Here is a 15,892-nt window from a genome sequence, read left to right as displayed (position 1 = left end):
GAAATTAAAAGTACCATAAAATAACATTTCATTACAATACTAAAATACAGGGTGTTCCATTTAAGGAAACTAAGAAAATACGCATTCCGAGTTTCGACCAACCCTGTATACTAAAATAAAAAATTTAACTATACCAATAATTCTTAACAATAGTAGACTATACTAAAAATCATTTGAATATAAATAGAGTTTATTATGTCAAACTACTACAATCCTACAGGGTGTGAATGTTGCTACGAAATTAATAAGAAAACGTAATTATCTTTAACCTACCCTGTATAATATTACAAAACCTTATATTTTAAGAAAGAAGAAATCGAAGTGAACCCAAAAATGTAAAAACATACAGGGTGTCCCATTTAAAAAAACGAAGTTACAATCAACTTCCGGTATAACCGGAAGTAGCAAAGAGACCAAATTATTTTCATTAAATAGTTCACACCTTAAAACCCCTGTATTCCAATTTTCATTATTTTCTTTCCTTTAGTTCTCGAGATATTTCTAATAGGCCCTCTAACTGCCTCACCCTCTATATACTAATGAGTAATGAGGTTTACCTTTATTAAATCTACTGCGTCAGTTGCTCCATTCTTCTCGCATTTTTCTCTAAGCACTTTTTCTATATCCTCGGCATTTGGCATACTCGTAGAATTTAAATCTACATCTGGAATGTCTATGTTTAAATCTCCTAGACCTTTTTCTATTTTACTTTTTATTTTGTCAGCATCTAGGTCATTTAATGATGATTGGCACTGGATACACACTGAAAAAAAAAACGTATAATAGTAAAAGTAATCTAATGAAAGTAAGCTTTATTACAACTGAAGGAACAATAATATTTTATTGAAGAAAATAATATGCAGAATATTGAGAGGTCTACTTGAAACACAGATGAGTGATGATCCGTCTTTGTCAAACCCAAAAACCCGGTTTTTAACGAATTCCCATCGAATACTGGTTCGGTGACCAATCTTCAACAAAATGCATATCCTTCTTCGTTAAGTACCTTCTCCGTTACAAAGATTGGCAATAACCTTAGCTACTCTACCTTTCGAAGCCCATCTTAGATTATCTAGCCAAGATATTCGTCTTCTTTTGACACTCGCTCTGCCTTCCGTAGCGCTGCTTCACATTATAAGAATTTAAACGTGCGAGGGTTAGAACGCACGACGACATTCCAATGGTGGCGCATGTAATCATATGGAGCCTTTCTCACCAGACGGTGGTTGGAACGTTCGGTGAAGTCGCAGTGTTTATGTCGTCCCTCGCTTACAACAACAGACGGCAGTCGTGCCGTCTTTACGCACCCAGTAGCATAGGGAACCTAATGCATCCTTTCATATGATATAGTCGTTCAGATGCACAAAGGTAGTTTACTTGGTTGTTTGGTACATTATGTTCATTTACACCTTGTGGCTCTTTGAAGTAGGTGCATATCTTTTATCTTATGCTGTCTCAGATTGATAGTGAAATATTAATAACATTAATTGAAGAGAGACCTGTTCTTTGAGACAAAACAATAGAAATATATAAATATAGAAACTTGACGAGAAATGCTTCGAATGGTGTATGCCGTGCACTTGAAAGTGAATTTGACGAATTAGGTGATAAAGAAAAAACACATTTGGTAAGTACAGCAAAATGAATTATATGTTACTGATAACAACGGTCATTAAAACTGCTAAGTATATTATAATAAACTTTATTTCACATAGTTGCAATTAACTTTGAGTATAGAGGGTGTTTCATCAATATGTATGAATATAAAAATATATAAATCGTATCTTTTTGAGTTCATAGGATGGACCCAATGAATTCGGCTCTTTCTTCGACGATAAAGTAACCACAACGCTATAATTATTTGATTTCGCCCCATGTAATATAACTATACCTTTTATTCTACGAAACTATATTTAGTTTTATAGGGTAAACGACTCCGTGAAGATTAGAGTAGGGGGCCGTCACGTCTAGTGTAAAATTATCTAAAAACAACATTTAAAACGAGGGGAACAACATTTAAAAATGAGTGGATGACGATGACGGAGGGTCTTTAAAATTGTGTACATGAAAAACATAGATTGTAATGCTGTTCTGAAGCTATTTCCTTGTGGCATTTTTGTAATAAACTATTCTAAATGGGAAATAAGCCACAATTTAACTAAACAAATGATTTTATTAACGTTTCCACGCCCACATCGGATGTTGAAACGTTAATAAAATCAGTTTTTTAGTTAAAGTGTGGCTTATTTCCCATTTAGAATAGTTTATTACATATATTGTATGAGCTAGCAAATGAGCTAATTAGATTAGCTAATCCAAGATTCCACAAATATCTTAGAACAACGATTATAAAAACAAATTAAGACTTTAATAATTAATTACAATTACAAATTAATAACAAATTAAAAACATAAGAAATAATAACTGACAAAATAGAAATTACAAATGAATTAAATACGCATTACAGTACATTAGGACAAAAGTAATGACAAAAAATACCCATTTGTAATGATACATCGTAATGATACATATCAGACACCGTATCATGTACCTACCTACCTCAGCCACAAAGTGTAAATAAAAATAATATACCAAACAACACAGCAAAATATCTTCGTGGGACTCAATTCTTATTGTGTGAAAAGGACAAGTGCGTCAAAACTACCGCACGAGAAAACCCTCGCACGTTCAAAATTCTTATAATGTGAAACAGCCCGTACTCCGTAAAAGACGTCGTAATTTTGTCCACGCATTATACGAGGCTTTTCACATTTGGTACTTCTTAAGACCCGTTTTCACGCTACGTCTTATTGTACGTTTTGTTGGATAGGACAAATCCTATACAATAAAATGTGGCGTGTAAACAGCAAAACGTATTGTCGAGCCTAAATAAAATCCAAGGTCAGATCAAAGATATGTGTATACACTGGACAAAACGTGTGTTTTGTCGTACGTTTTGTATGACCCACAAAACGTAGAAGAAAACGTAGCGTGAAAACGGACCTTAAGACTAGATAAACCGACGTAGATAAATCGAGACTATAGGCTGGATTGGATGCTCAAATATCCTCCATTTCTTTCGTATTAAATTTTCTTTCATTATACAGGTTTGAGTAGTGCTGTGAAAACAACAGTTAAATTGGTTCGCATTTATGTACAAATATCGCTTTTAAATTTGTTGGGACAATCTGTACCATCTGCTAGTAAAATTTAAGAATTTTGTTGAGTGTTGTGTTAGGCACAAAACATAAAACGAACATAATATGGTTGCTGTTTAGCGTCTTCTGTGGTCGCAAGAGTATAAACATGTGTGGATGTGGATACGCTCTTGTTAATAAGTGTCATTCTTACCTAAGAAAAATATGTGAGACGCCCTTTTTCAGGCAGAAAAGTGTAAATTAAGATATGCAATTTTTAGAACAGCAGTCTCTTCTGATGGTCCAAGGTGACTAGTTCGTGTGTTGCTCTGTTGTTCTCCCGCTTGCAATAATTACCTCGCACGCTAAATTTTAAGACGGTACCTAATGTGTATAATAAAGACTCTCTCTTTCGCTATTAAGACAATGAATCGTTAATTCCGTGCATTTGTTAAACTCGTTGTTGTTAATAAATGTTTTGTTAGCTTAACACTTTTATTTCTCGTTTGCACAATCCTTCATTTCGTGTTTATTAGTAACTATAAAACCAGACCAAATAACTCTGAGAACCAGTTGCCCTAAAAGTTCACTAGTTTGTTAATATCCAAAGAATCTCTGCTTTGGGACATATGCGTGTAGTCCTAAAATATTCACCTATGTCCAATTAGGCAAAAGGTAATAATTAAACCCTTTTCACCACTGTTGGGGTGAAATTCAATAAAAACTCACCCCACGTAGCTTCTGTAAACTCAATGAGGGTCCTTCATGAGCAAAAAAATGTTAACACGATTTTACCTGCAGAAGGTTGAATTTTAAACGTCTTTGTTGGCAGAGGATTTGCGTGTTTTAGAATTATTGAAAAAAGAAAGTCATTACCATTTTGCTTGTACTCCGTGAGATGTTGCAAAGATAAAATCATCCTCAAGTTTTTTGGTCCTCTGACAAAAGACGAGGAATACAATGCAATGCGCACAAACTTTGCTGTAACTCAGTTTGTGTGCGATACTACAGACAGATAATATACTCAACCAACATTTTATGAAATTGCCCTGATTAAAATTCGATTTTCTCTAAGCCTTCCAGATATGCCACATGACACATTCCTGTCTGTTGATGCACTACTCTACTTCACTGAATTTTAATATATTATTCATTATCTTTCTCGGTTTTCTAAATTATCAGTTGTTGTTGCGGTATCTGCGGTATCATCAGCATATTTAATATTGTTAATTAAAACCAGATTTACTTGTTAGGCCTGGATCCCGCGTACAAAAAAAAGTTGAATAATAGCAAGCTGAAAGTTTGTTAATAGCTTTACGGTGTCTAGTCGGACAAACTTTGATGTACGGGACCACTGGAACAGGGGAGGTTTTAATTGTGGAACAGGTTACAGGTTTCGAACGTCAGACTATGAAAACGTCAAATGTATTTTGTCGGACAGAACTTCCAATTGATTTGTTACCCTTTCATTAAACTGTGTCATTAAACATAATTCCTGTCATTATGACATGTTCTACGTGTCGGACTTAAACGCCCAATATATTTGTCGGCCAAACATTTTTTCATATATTCATATGAAGTTTGCTATTGAGTAAACTTGAAAACAACCTCGTCAGATTTTCGTTGGAACAGACTGTATATTGTAGGTCAGTTTTTGATGTATGTTCCTGTACTCTGCTGATGATGGCTCATGTTGGGCCGAAACGCGTCCAATAAAGATTTTAATAAAATAGGAAATGGTTGAATGCTCGAATATATGAATTTTACAAAGTCAAAGGCAGATATCGAGCACTGGATTTATTTAATCTTGCCCAAGTATACTTTCGCTATCTAGAGCATTTTCAAGGATATTTCGTCAATAAAATGAAGGTATCCTCGAATGTCATTTATTATGAAAATATTTTGGTGGCAACTTAAATTAACATATAACTACGAATACACTTAACAAAGGACAAACAGATAAATTTGAGTGCCGGGTACTACTAAGGTTCTACATTGTTACAAGATGGAAGTAGAATGACTTCCATTCACTTCATTCTACTTCCATTTTGTAACAAGGTAGAACCTTAGTAGTACCCGGCACTCAAATTTATCTGTTTGTCCTTTGTTAAGTGTATTCGTAGTTATATGTTAATTTAAGTTACCACCAAAATATTTTCATAATAAATGACGTTCGAGGATACCTTCATCTTATTGACAAAATGCCTCTGAAGATGCTCTAGATAGCGAAAGTATACTTAAGCAAGATTAAATAAATCCAGTGCTCGATATCTGCCTTTGACTTAGTAAAAAAAAGATTTTAATATTTAACTTTGTAATAAATTTTGTGGTACCTTCTTAGAGTTGAGTACTTTGTTACCTCTAGACCACATTTGTGAACTATGTGGTTAATAGTACTATTGCCGGGATTTTGTATTAATAGCAGTTAGTCGGAAATAATTTCGGAAATTATATATAGTGCTAGTCAAAAGTCCGTTTCCCCCCTCGTATCTTGTGAACGGTTATACTTATAATAGTGAAATTTGGAGGGAGAAAATAAGCGGACGTAGGCTTCTTAACTAGTCATGACAGTTGACGAAATAGTGATAGATGACTTTACAGCGCCACTCTGACAGATATTTTTAAATGGGATCTTATGGCAAGTGATACCTCGTTTGAAAGATATTGAAAATACCTATTCAGTCATACTAATTTTGTTTGAGTTTAAGGGGCTATCCTAGTGTAAAAGTACGAAATTCATATACTTTTTTGTAAATTTCTAAAATAAAAAGTACTTTACCAATTGTTTTGAAAATTTCCATGAGCATTTGTTATAAAAAGATGTACCTATACATTTAAAACAATTTTCATAAAACATATTGACAATTAAACAATTTATGCGCCATCTACTGACGCCGTGAAAATAAAAACATAGCTCCACTCCTGCAGTGATTGGGACTAATAGAGATCCTGAAACATACAATTTCAAAGTAATTATTGAAATATAAGTTATTTTTATAATCTATACCATCAACTAGGGGTTTTTTGATCGGATAAAAAATGTCAATTTGGCGGTTTTGAAACTGAAAATGTTTTAGCTAATTTAAAAAAAAAATTCACCACTTCGTCATTTTTCTAAATTTTAATATTTTTCAGAAACCCTAGTTGATGGTATAGGAAATAAGTTATATTTCAGTAATCACTTTGAAATTTTATGTTTCAGGATCTCTATTAGTCCCAATCACTGCATCAGTGGAGCCATGTTTTTATTTTCACGGTGCCAGTAGATGTCGCATAAATCGTTTAATTTTCAATATTTTTTTATGAAAATTGGTTTACTTGTACTTCTTTTTATGGTAAATGCTCATGCAAATTTTCAAAACAATTGGTATGGTACTTTTTATTTTAGAAATTCCCAAAAAAGTATATGAATTTCGTACTTTTACACTAGGATAGCCTCTTAAGCTCATTTTGATGAATAAATGAAATACATATAAAATTGTAGTTTCGCATTTAATTAATAAAAATTCAAACTTCCGGCTATGGTTGCTTGTCAAAAAGGTAGAAGTTGATCACGACGTCGATTTAGTCCAGAAAGCCACTGCGCATCCGCTAGGAAAAGTATTCTGATTCGGATTTTTTTGCACAACCTTACTCAAAAAGAACTCCTTTTAACAAATTTGCATGTTGCTAGGACCAAAAGGTGGTCAAAAATTTTTTTAAACGTTTTTTTTTATTTTTTCTAAAATTATTTTTTTTGCATGGAAAAACATTTTTTTTAGGTTTTTTGGATCATTCCAAACAGAAAAGGTCTTTAGTGACTTTTCTCTAAAAATGATAGTTTTTGACATATGTATAAGCGATTAAAAATTGAAAAATTGAGAAATCGGCCATTTTTAACCCTCAAAAACTATGTGAAAAACTGAAAATTTGAATGTTGCCAAAGTAGATAGATATTCTTTAAACATCGATTGATGAAATCCCGAAGAGTTTTTTGCAATACAATATTTAAAACTGCTTTGTTTTTTAATTGCTAATCAAGCGTGCGCGACACTATTTTCCACCGACAGTATGGTGCAAATGAAAGGAATAAATTCGTTATTTCGTAAACCGGCGACTTTAAGGAAAAATCCCGAAACAGGTCGATTTTTATTTTTAAGTTATGATATTGTGGCATATATGGTATACTAGTGACGTCATCCATCTGGACGTGATGACGTAATCGATGATTTTTTTAAATGAGAATAGGGGTCGTGTGCTAGCTCATTTGAAAGGTTCTTCAATTCTCTATTCAGTAATATAAACATTTACATAATTATTTATACAGGGTGTCCAACAATTTTTTATTAAATTAAATTATTTGGCAAAAAAAAAAGTAGAAGGACACCCTGTATAAATAATTATGTAAATGTTTACATTACTTAATAGAGAATTGAAGAACCTTTCAAATGAGCTACCACACGACCCCTATTCTCATTTAAAAAAATCATCGATTACGTCATCACGCCCAGACGGATAACGTCACTAGTATACCATATAAGCCACAATATCATAACTTAAAAATAAAAATTGACCTGTTTCGGGATTTTTCCTTAACGTCACCGGTTTACGAAATAACGAATTTATTCCTTTCATTTGCACCATACTGTCGGCGGAAAATAGTGTCGCGCACGCTTGATTAGCAATTAAAAAATAAAGGAGTTTTGAATATCGTATTGCAAAAAACTCTTCGGAATTTCATCACAGTTTTTTACATAGTTTTTAAGGGTTAAAAATGGCCGATTTCGCAATTTTTCAATTTTTAATCGCTTATAATATGTCAAAAACTATCATTTTTAGAGAAAAGTCACTAAAGACCTTTTCTGTTTGGAATGATCCAAAAAACCTAAAAAAAACTTTTTTCCATGCAAAAAAAATAATTTTAGGAAAAAAATAAAAAAAAACGTTTAAATAATTTTTGACCACCTTTTGGTCCTGGCAACATGCAAATTTGTTAAAAGGAGTCCTTTTTGAGTAATATTGTGCAAAAAACCCGACTGATTTTTCCCAGCGGATGCGCAGTGGCTTTGTGGACTAATGTAAAAACTATTAGAGAATTGAAAAACGTCAACTTTTTTGACAAAAAAACCATAGGGGGACATTTGAATTTTTATTAATTAAATGCGAAACTACGTCATATTTATTTAATTTATTCACCAAAATCAAAATCAACTTAAACCCAAAAAAATTAGTATGACTGAATAGGTATTTTGAATACCTTTCACTATTATAAGTATAACCGATCAAAAGATACGGGGGGGGGGACTTTAATAATAACAGTCACTTTACAGAGTCTGTTAATTTTTAATTCGTGATCCACTGTGTCTATTAACTCATTGATCTAATTTCTATTATTCATACAAGAGACAATACTCAATATAACCTATCGTCCACTTATATTATGTAACAGGATTACAAAATATTATTTGCTTAAAATAATCCTTATTAGGGTTAACCCGAGACCGAGACTAAACTTGTTTTTCAATTAATGTTAATATAAAATGAGTCATCGTTTTATGATAAGATTTATATGTTTGGGAGTAATATAATTTTTTAATATGGGAGTATTTTGTCACAATTTATGGGGCTATTTGACCCCGGTTATTAGTTTAATAAATAAATTACTTTTTACTTAAGAAATACTACATATTATAGTCCAGTCGGGTTAGACGAAAAAAGGCCTAACCTTGCGTATTGCGTAGCGAGCTCTCGAGCTGCCCGAAATTTTATTATTCTAACCTTTAGGGGGTCAATAGCAGTATAAATTTAAAATCGCGACTGAATTGCGCCGTTGCGTTAGCCTCTATCTTGATTTTAAAGGAAAACCGTTTTTGCTCAATATCTACGCTATTTCCAACTTTTCGACAAAAAAGGTAAGAACTGAAATTGTTGAAAATGCTATTTCCTATAATTTGATTTTATTACAAATGGAATCGCGAATCTTCCCATTCTATTATAAATTATCTACTTTCTACTATCCTTTGACCCGATTTCAGTTTCTATGGGATTTTCAATTTTTTGCTTTCTCTGAATTATCAGTTTATCATAAAAATATTCAAATGTTAATGGAAACCCAAAAACAATATAAATTTTATTATGTATAGAAGTCAAATCTAAATATGCTCTCGAGTGCACTAATAAATAATAGGCAATATGCAATTATGTATATGCTGAGGTTTTAGATTGATTCGTAAGTAAGAAGGTCATACATTGATTGACAAATTCTTTTTATCAATCGAAGATAGTGGCAGTGACCTTTAAACTATTTAGTAATATGTTTAGGTGCATACTGAACTTAGTCAGTAAAAGTTGAATCATTTCCTGGGTATGTGTTATACATCCTGAAAAATGATATACAATTAACAAATACGTACAGTCATGCAGCAAGCCATGAAATTGTTGTTTCTATGAAAAATAGAAATTCCCCCTTTAAACCGAACCTAATTTTATCTATCAGAATTTAAAATCAGTCATATTTACAATCATATTTGTAAACAATACCGAATTACGTAACTTAGAAATGTACCTACAGTGATAATGGGAACAAGAAGTAAACACAGGGCCGTGCGGTACTATGATGCGGTGAGGCAGTCGCATCAGGCGGCATCACAAGGGGACGGCATAATCCGTAAAATGAAAATACATCAAAATAATCATAGGAATAAAAAAAGGAAGAGCAAAATATTTGAAAAATATCCGATGGTGTGTATCACTCGAGTTTAAGGCTAAGGCCAGACAAGCGATAATTCACGTCGCCGTAAGAGCAGTAAAATGAACCGCGAAAATGGGCCCTATCCTATGTTGCTGCGCGATATTTTACAGCTCGTCTGGCCATCCACCGTGGGACCAATTTTCGCGCTTCATTTTATTGCTCTTACGGCGCCGTAAATTATCGCTTGTCTGACCTTAGACTAAGGCTTTGGCCACACGGGCGATTTTTTCCGGCGCCCATTGGTTTGACTACCTCCTCCAAACCAATGTCAAACCATTGGGCGCTGTAAAAATCGCCCGTGTGGCCAAAGCCTAAAGAGTGGCGATTGCCACTATGTAAACTTAGTTTTAAACATGAAATCGTCTTCTTCTACAGAAACAATAACCTTTTTTTGTATTATACAAGAAGTGTACCTACATTTTTTTTCCGGTTCAACAAAGCGTTGGGAAGCTCTGAAGAAACATGTTTCACAACTAACTTTAAAAAAGTTAAGCGATACTAGTAAATTAATGGTCAAGTCGAATACATGCATTGAAACCTTTAAGATCTCAATTTTGTGAAATATATGATGCATTATTCGAAATAATAGAAGAAGTCAACAAAGATACAGAAACTAAAGTCAAAGCACGAGGATTAGCAAAAAATATTAAAAATTCTAAATTTATATGCGGTGTAGTTCTTTGGCATGATATTTTATTTCATATAAATTCGGTCTCAGTCTCGAATATGTTGCAACATGTAACTATATATTTGTCAGATTGCGCAAAAAGGTTGTTAGAAACAATAAAAAAAAATTAAAAGTTACAGACAATCTGGCTCTGAGCAAACGAAAATTACTGCTAATGAAATTGCAGAAAATCTTGATATAAGCTCCGAATTTCCAGCGAAAAATGAAATTCGAGCCAAGAGAAGAAAGCGTCAAAAGTTAAGTTATATTTAAGGGGCGGCATTTCGAAGACTTGCATCATATTGAAAAAATGTACCGCACGGCTCTGAGTAAACAGCATATTAACCAAAAAATTCCGATGTGTTGTAATACGTTTAAACTGAAAAGCCTCTCTAGTTTCCATTCCATTGCGAAAATCGAACTGAATGTTTCTTACGTCGTAATCAAATTTTGTATATGTATACACGGTTATGTATTACCTTTAGGGATAATTTTAGTGCGTGACTGATTAAACGTATGGCTTTATGATCTTTTCACTCTTTGAAGTCGAAGTCTTCCAATCATCCGGTATTTGCCATCCATGTGCGTATGATAATAGGCACAATTATGCCCTACCCCACAAGGTGGCTATCCACCCTTAGTGCACCGCCAAACCTACGTCGCGAACATGCATTGATTAAAGAATAAGCAAAATTATGAATTATTGATTATGATAGTCAACGTTTAGTCCACAAGAACATCCTCGATACTCTTGGAAACCATTCCCGTTCCAGAGTACCTCTACTGAAATCCACTCAATCGCTGCAGCAATCCAATTTTGACTTAAATGCCGATGGAGAGAAGAATAGGCAGCCCTTAATCGAATCAGAATAAACTGTGGAAGATGCGCCGACTCCCTGTACATATGGGGTACCTAAACTTCCCTCGCCTTCTTGTGATTGCGGCGCTGCAAGACTGCAAGACAGACGATCAGGGACATAGCACAAGACTGTCCACGCAGTTCATACACAGGCGACACTACAGATTTAGTAATGGCAATAGAAGAGCCAACAGAATATATATAAAAAACTGGACATCTGTTTGTAGTTTGTAGTGTATTTAGTCGAAGCAATAGAGCACTGAACCTCCGAAAAAAAAAAGGACAAGACGGATCTTAATAATTCTTTTTGCATTCGATTCGTGAATGCGCCAGGAAACTTTGTGACCCCCAAGCCATGATATAATTCTTAAAGTGCATCTCAAACAGACAATAAAAAAAATTCAGAACTTGTCAATTATCGGCAGTATTCAGAGCAGACAGATTCAAGAAAAATCGTTAAAATACAACAAACCGGCATACTTATGTTTCGTGGACCTTAAGAAGGCACTTGACAGGGTCAAATTAAAGGACATTATCCATTTATTGTACGCAAGAGAGGTACCTCCAGGAATAATTAAAACGATCAAAAATATCTACCAGAACAACACAATAAAAGTAAAAGTAGATGAAGAACTAACTGACCCAATTGTGGGATCGGTACTCACCGGAGGGACCGCAGACGTTCGGAAATAATTAGCGTCTCTTTGCAAAGACAATGACGTCGACTTTGCAAAGTAACAAGACACTTACTCAACACACACACTACACATTACTCCCCTGACTTAGTGATAAGTTATACAATTACGTGGCTAAAGGTCCTAGTTCTAAACCAAAGCCAGAATCAGAGAAAAAAAAACTAACTGACCCAATTGAAGCTGGCAATGTGATAAGACAGGGAGATTCCCTGAGTTCTCTGTTGTTCAACCTGATCATGGACGAAATAATAAAAAAAGTAAGAACAAAAAAAGGATACCAAATGGAAGAAAAACAACTTAAAATAATCTGCTATGCAGACGACGCAATACTAATCTCTCAAAGTGAAGATGATTTACAACGTATGCTGCACGAATTTAATATAACCGCTAGAAAATTTAACATGTTAATTTCTCCAAAAAAGACTAAATGCATGGTTATAACAGCAGATCTAATAAGGTGTAAATTAGAGCTGGAGGGTCAAATAATAGAACAAGTCATGGTGTTTAAATATCTAGGCATCACACTATGCAGCTACGGAAAGCTCGAAACAGAAGTGAAAGATCAGGTGAATAAAGCAAACAGAGCCGCAGGTTGCCTGAATGAAACAATATGGAGAAATAAAAACATCGGAAAAGAAGTGAAAGGCAGAATTTACAAAACAGTCATCAGATCAATAATGACATACGCGGCAGAAACACGACCTTATACAGAAAGGACAAAAAGAATGCTAGAAACAGCAGAGATGAAAACATTGCGAAAAGTCGATGGTAAGACGCTGTGGGATAGAGCTGGAAGTGCAGATATACGAAGGAGATGCAAGGTGGACAACATTAATAGCTGGGTGAAAAGCAGAAGAGTGGAATGGAACGACCACATAAGCCGAATGACAACAAATAGAGTAGTAAGGACGGCGAGAGACGGTTCCCCAATAGGAAGACGATCAGTGGGAAGACCACGAAAAAGATGGAATGACAACTTACTGGAGGCACATTGAAAAACAGACAGAGCAATGTCTATACAGGGTGTCCCAGACTAAGTTACCCACGCTATATCTCTTAAACGAATAGAGATTTTCGAATGGGACAAAAGGTGATATATTCTACTTGTAATACACTTTAATATGGCGTACAAAAAAATCATCCCCTAAATAATCATCCCTTAGTTACAACCCCTAACTTTAATTTTTTTAATAGCACCCTGTATATTTTTGTATAGTTTTGGATATGGTCTTTTATCGTCTATTCAACACATTTTTTGAAAATAAAATCGGTTCGTATATAACCTAGAAACTATCAGTTTATTTTTGTTAAATTGTGTGTCCCAGACTAATTTATCCAGGCTATATTTCTTAAACGAATAGAGATTTTCGAATGGCACAAAAACTGATCTATTCCATTTGTAATACACTTTCATATGGCGTAGAAAAAATTCATCCCCTAAATATTCATCCCTAACTTACAGAGTGCTATTAAAAAAATAAAGTAAAGGGTTGTAACTAAGGGATGAATATTTAGGGGATATTTTTTTTCTAGGCCATATTAAAGTGTATTACAAATGTAATAGATCATTTTTGTCCCATTCGAAAATCTCTATTCGTTTATGAAATATAGCCTTGATAAATTAGTCTGGGACACATAATTAACAAAACTAAACTGATATTTTCTTGGTTATTTACGAACCGATTTTATTTTCAAAAAATGTGTTGAATAGACGATAGAAGACCACATCCAAAACTATAAAAAAATATATAGGGTGCTATTAAAAAAATTAAAGTTAGGGGTTGTAACTAAGGGATGATTATTTAGGGGATGATTTTTTTGTACGTTGTATTAAAGTGTATTACAAGTAGAATATATCACCTTTTGTCCCATTCGAAAATCTCTATTCCTTTAAGAGATATAGCGTGGGTAAGTTAGTCTGGGACACCCTGTATAAAAAGAAGAAGAAGAAGAAGAGTCAATTATCGGCGGAAATAAGTTCAATTTTGTTACTCGGGGGATTTTTGAGGTCACTGAAAACGAATATGACGTCGAAAGTGATCTCCGGAGTACCTGGTGCCCAGAGTACCTACTGTTTACCTCGTCTTGTGGAGTTTTCGGCAAATTCATTAAAAAATTAGTCAAAAATCGTTACTCGGGGGGTTTTTGGGGTCGCTAACGACAGATATAACATTGGAAGTGAATTCCGGAGTACCTGATGCCCAGGGTACCTACTGTTTACCTCGTCTTGTGGAGTTTTCGGCAAAGAATTTATTAATAAATTAATCAAAAATAATTAGTCTGGGGTTTTTGGAGTCGCTAACGACGAATATGACATCGGAAGTGTTCTACGGAATACCTGGTGCCCAGGGTACCTACTTCCTCTGGAGTTTTCGACAAATTCATTAAAAAATTAGCCAAAAATCATTACTCGGAGGTTTTTGGGTCGCTGACGACAAATATGGCATCGTAAGTGATATACGGAGTACCTGGTACCCAAGGTACCTACGGTTTACCTTGTTTTCTGGAGCATTCGGCAAATTCATTAAAAAATTAGTCAAAATTCATTACTTAAGAGTTTTTGGGGTCTCTGACGACGAATATGATATCGGAAGTGATCTCCGGAGTACCAGGTGCCCAGGGTACCTACTTTTATCTCGTAACTAATGATTTTTGACAAATTTTTTAATGAATTTGCCTAAAACTCCAGAAGACGAGGTAAACAGTAGGTACCCTGGGCACCAGGTACTCCGGAGATCATTTCCGATGTCATATTCGTCGTCAGAGACCCCAAAACCCCCCGAGTAATGAATTTTGACTAATTTTTTAATGAATTTGCCGAAAACTCCAGAGAACTATGTAAACAGTAGGTACCCTGGGTACCAAGTACTCCGTAGATCACTTCCGATGTCATATTCGTCGTTAGCGACACCAAAAACTCCCGAGTAATGATTTTTGACTAATTTTTTAATTAATTTGCCGAAAACTCCACAAGACGAGGTAAACAGTAGGTACCCTGGGCACCAGGTACTCTGGAAATCACTTTCGACGTCATATTCGTTTTCAGCGACCTCAAAAACCCCCGAGTAACAAAATTGAACTCATTTCCGCTGATAATTCGCCGAACCGAATGTAAAAAGAATTATTAAGATCCGTCTTGTCGTTTTTTTTTCGGAGCTAAGTCCGATTTTAGTGCTTTATTGCTTCGCCTAATTGTATAATGTATAGTGCATAGCTTTCATCCCTGTCCAGTTTTATCTTCTTCTTCAAGTGCCATCTCCGCGACGTAGGTCCTGCTCCGCGGCTGCTCTAAAAGTTCATTTGATGTACATCCGTACCATTCTCTGAGATTGCGCAGCCATGATATTCTACGTCTCTCTATGTTTCTTTTCCTTGAATCTTTCCCTGCATAATCAATTGGAGTAAGTCGTATCTCTCTCCACGTGTAATATGTCCGAGATATTCTAATTTTCTTGTTTTGATTGTATTTAAGACTTCCATTTCTTTATTCACCTTTCTCAGAGCCTCTTTGTTTGTGACGTGTTCTGTCCATGATATTTTCAGAATTCTTCAATACACCCACAACTCAAATGATTCCAGTTTTTTCATTAATGCTGCATTCAAAGTCCAAGCTTCCATTCCGGAAAACAAAGTCGAGAAAATGTAGCACCTAGCCAACCTTACTCTTAGCTCTAACTTCAGATCTCTTGTGCAGAGCACTCTTCTCATTTTGTTAAAATTAGCTCTAACCATTTCTATTCTAATAATTTTAATTTCCTGAAAATAATCAGTTGAAAGTCCTGAAAGTAACCAGTTTCATAAATG

The 15,892-nt window shown here is 34.6% G+C and overlaps 1 protein-coding gene across 1 annotated transcript in view; it reads right to left on the bottom strand.

The window, feature by feature from the left end:
* The window catches only part of LOC114328102 (27 kDa hemolymph protein), a 129,188-nt gene that overhangs the window by 46,846 nt on the left and 66,450 nt on the right, over positions 1-15,892 (bottom strand). The window contains exon 2 of the mRNA XM_028276875.2: positions 558-763. Within this exon, the coding sequence (XP_028132676.2) occupies positions 558-763 (206 nt within the window). The remainder of the gene's footprint in view (positions 1-557; positions 764-15,892) is intronic.

This window comes from Diabrotica virgifera, chromosome 2, assembly GCF_917563875.1.
Source record: "Diabrotica virgifera virgifera chromosome 2, PGI_DIABVI_V3a".
NCBI lineage: Eukaryota > Metazoa > Arthropoda > Insecta > Coleoptera > Chrysomelidae > Diabrotica > Diabrotica virgifera.
The sequence above is the reverse complement of the archived record's forward strand: the minus strand, read 5'-3'. Positions and strand labels throughout refer to the sequence as shown.